The sequence below is a fragment of the Aplysia californica genome, unplaced genomic scaffold (assembly GCF_000002075.1).
Source record: "Aplysia californica isolate F4 #8 unplaced genomic scaffold, AplCal3.0 scaffold00369, whole genome shotgun sequence".
Taxonomy (NCBI): Eukaryota; Metazoa; Mollusca; class Gastropoda; order Aplysiida; family Aplysiidae; genus Aplysia; species Aplysia californica.
Genome location: NW_004797639.1, coordinates 261,819 through 264,017, shown reverse-complemented (window position 1 = coordinate 264,017; position 2,199 = coordinate 261,819). Strand labels below are relative to the sequence as shown.

General features: G+C 43.7%; 1 protein-coding gene across 1 annotated transcript; it reads right to left on the bottom strand.

The window, feature by feature from the left end:
* Positions 1 to 524: 524 nt before the first annotated feature.
* LOC101852034 (sulfotransferase 1A2) lies at positions 525 to 2,027 on the bottom strand (the record flags this gene model as incomplete). The annotated part of the gene is given in 2 exon segments (XM_005103367.2): positions 525 to 675; positions 1,855 to 2,027. Coding segments are annotated over 2 exon segments (324 nt in total), but the record flags the coding sequence as incomplete, so codon positions are not given.
* Positions 2,028 to 2,199: the final 172 nt, after the last annotated feature.

Genomic DNA, 2,199 nt, shown 5'->3' with positions numbered 1-2,199 from the left:
TGTGTGTGTGTGTATGAGTGATTTTCTCTCTGTAATCAAGTTGACACACAGGAAGACTTTCATTTTTATGAACCTAATAACTTATCTCTGCTACGTTCTCCGTATAAATCCATCTGACCGTCTGTCTATCTGCCTATCCTTAGAACTATGTTATGTGTGTCTACGTTTTTGTCCTTTGTTTCCCCAAAGTATATTAAACAAAAGATATCGTAAAACACTTACTAAAAAACAACAACAACAACAACAACAACAGCAACAACAACAACAACAACAACAAAACCCCCCAAAAGATAATGCATCTATTTCTCCTGTCAGCAACAGACTCAGTAAATGGGTGGTTGGAGGGTGCTCTGGTGTGGTTTGCTCCTTTTATCCTAACAAACATCCATCGTCTTTATCTCCCCTCCTTTTTTATGTTTTTTACTCCCTTGTAACACCTCTAATCTTCTGGCGCTCATATGATCTTATGTAGTTGCGAGCGCCGTAAAACCTCTACTAAAACTAAAAACTCAGTACCAACTCACCATTTCCGTCTAGGTACATCTGGAACCAATACTTGAACGGTCCATTGTAGCCGTACATTTCGGACAAGTTGATGTGGTGATTGTAGAACGAGACAGCCGTGTCCTTGGGGTTGCGGGCAGTCAGTACGATTTTTAACTTCTTCTCTGCTACCTGGGGAGCAGTTTGGAGTATGATTTTACAGTATTTTTGAATCAGTAAAATGTCTCCGCAAAACCCTTAACATCACAAGACGAGACAGGCAGAGAAAAGAAGAAGTAAGAGCAGCTGTCGGCACTGAGTCCTGCCTGCATTACATAGAAAGACCGAGAATAAAAAGGTTTGGTCTATTGTTACGTATGTCACCTGGCCAGCCAGCCCCGAGAGCCTACAGCACCAAGAACTCAGGCTATAAAGGAAGAGGAAGGCCTCACTAACGGTGGGTCGAGGGTCTCAAGGAAATCCTAAGAAAACATAATATCACTACTGAAAGAGCTTCAGAGCTTCAGAGCTTCAGAGCTTCAGAGCTTCAGAGCTTCAGAGCTTCAGAGCTGGCCAACCATAGAAAACTGCATCTCCCCTCGACGCTTAACAGCAACAGAGGATGAAAAAATTAAAGTAAGTAAAGTAAATTTGACATCAGGAGAATTAGTCTATGAAATATTGTGCGTATTCAGAAGACTGTTTTTAAGCTCAGGTCGCTTATGATCAACTGTTCCGTTAATGTGAAATCCAACGCAAGCTTAAGATCTTTCGCTGTCTACAGCTGGGTAGGTACCCATTCCCACCTGGGTGAAGTGAGGAAAATTCGTGAACAGTAGTGCGTTTCCCAAGGACAGAACGTCGGGCCCCTGGCGGGATTCGAACTCACGACCTTACAGTTGCGAGTCTGAGTGGTATCCAGTTTCTCTAGTTGACCTTTTGCTCCCTGGTCGTATGTTTCCTCTCCATAGGCAAGTCTTGGTAGTATAAGATTTTTGTATATCAATGTTTTTATCTTTCCTGCTGTGCATTTCAAAATATTAAGAGTGTTGATTCCTTTCTCATATTTTTCAGCTATATATATAACTCCTTAAACTGGAGGAATTTGTCGAACGTAACTCCTAGGTATTTTACTGATTTTGTAGTATTGACATTTGTTCCATCTGACCTGACCATCAATGATTTATTTATAGAGGCACCAGCCATCCATGTCCAGGTGCTGTTTTAGCACTTGTTCGTTCGTTTGTTTTGTTTGCTTGTTTAATTAAATGATTGTACGCTTGTTTGTAAAAGTGAATTCGGTGTCTTTCCTCTTACCCTCTTCCCTTTTAATCTAACCTTTACCCCTTGCGCGAAAGCTCACCATCGTACCTGCTTCGGGAGGTAGTCGAACCAGAGATGAGAGTTGAGCACGCGAGGGGAAGCCTGTGACTCCAACATCTCGTCAGAGATCATCTCTATGAAGTTCTGGGACTTTCCAATGGTGGACAGGTCATCAGTCTGAGACAAGATCATCCGGAGAACCTCCCACGTCCAATGGGATCCTGGCAGGAGGGATCAGTAGATAAGTGTGTGTGTGTGGGAGAGGGGTGGGGGGTGGATCGTGCGTACGTGCGTACATGCGCGCGCGCGCGCGCGTGTGTGTGTGTGTGTGTGTGTGCGTGCGTGCGTGTGCGTGTGTTTGCGTGTGTATGTGTATGTGTGTGTGTTTTGGGG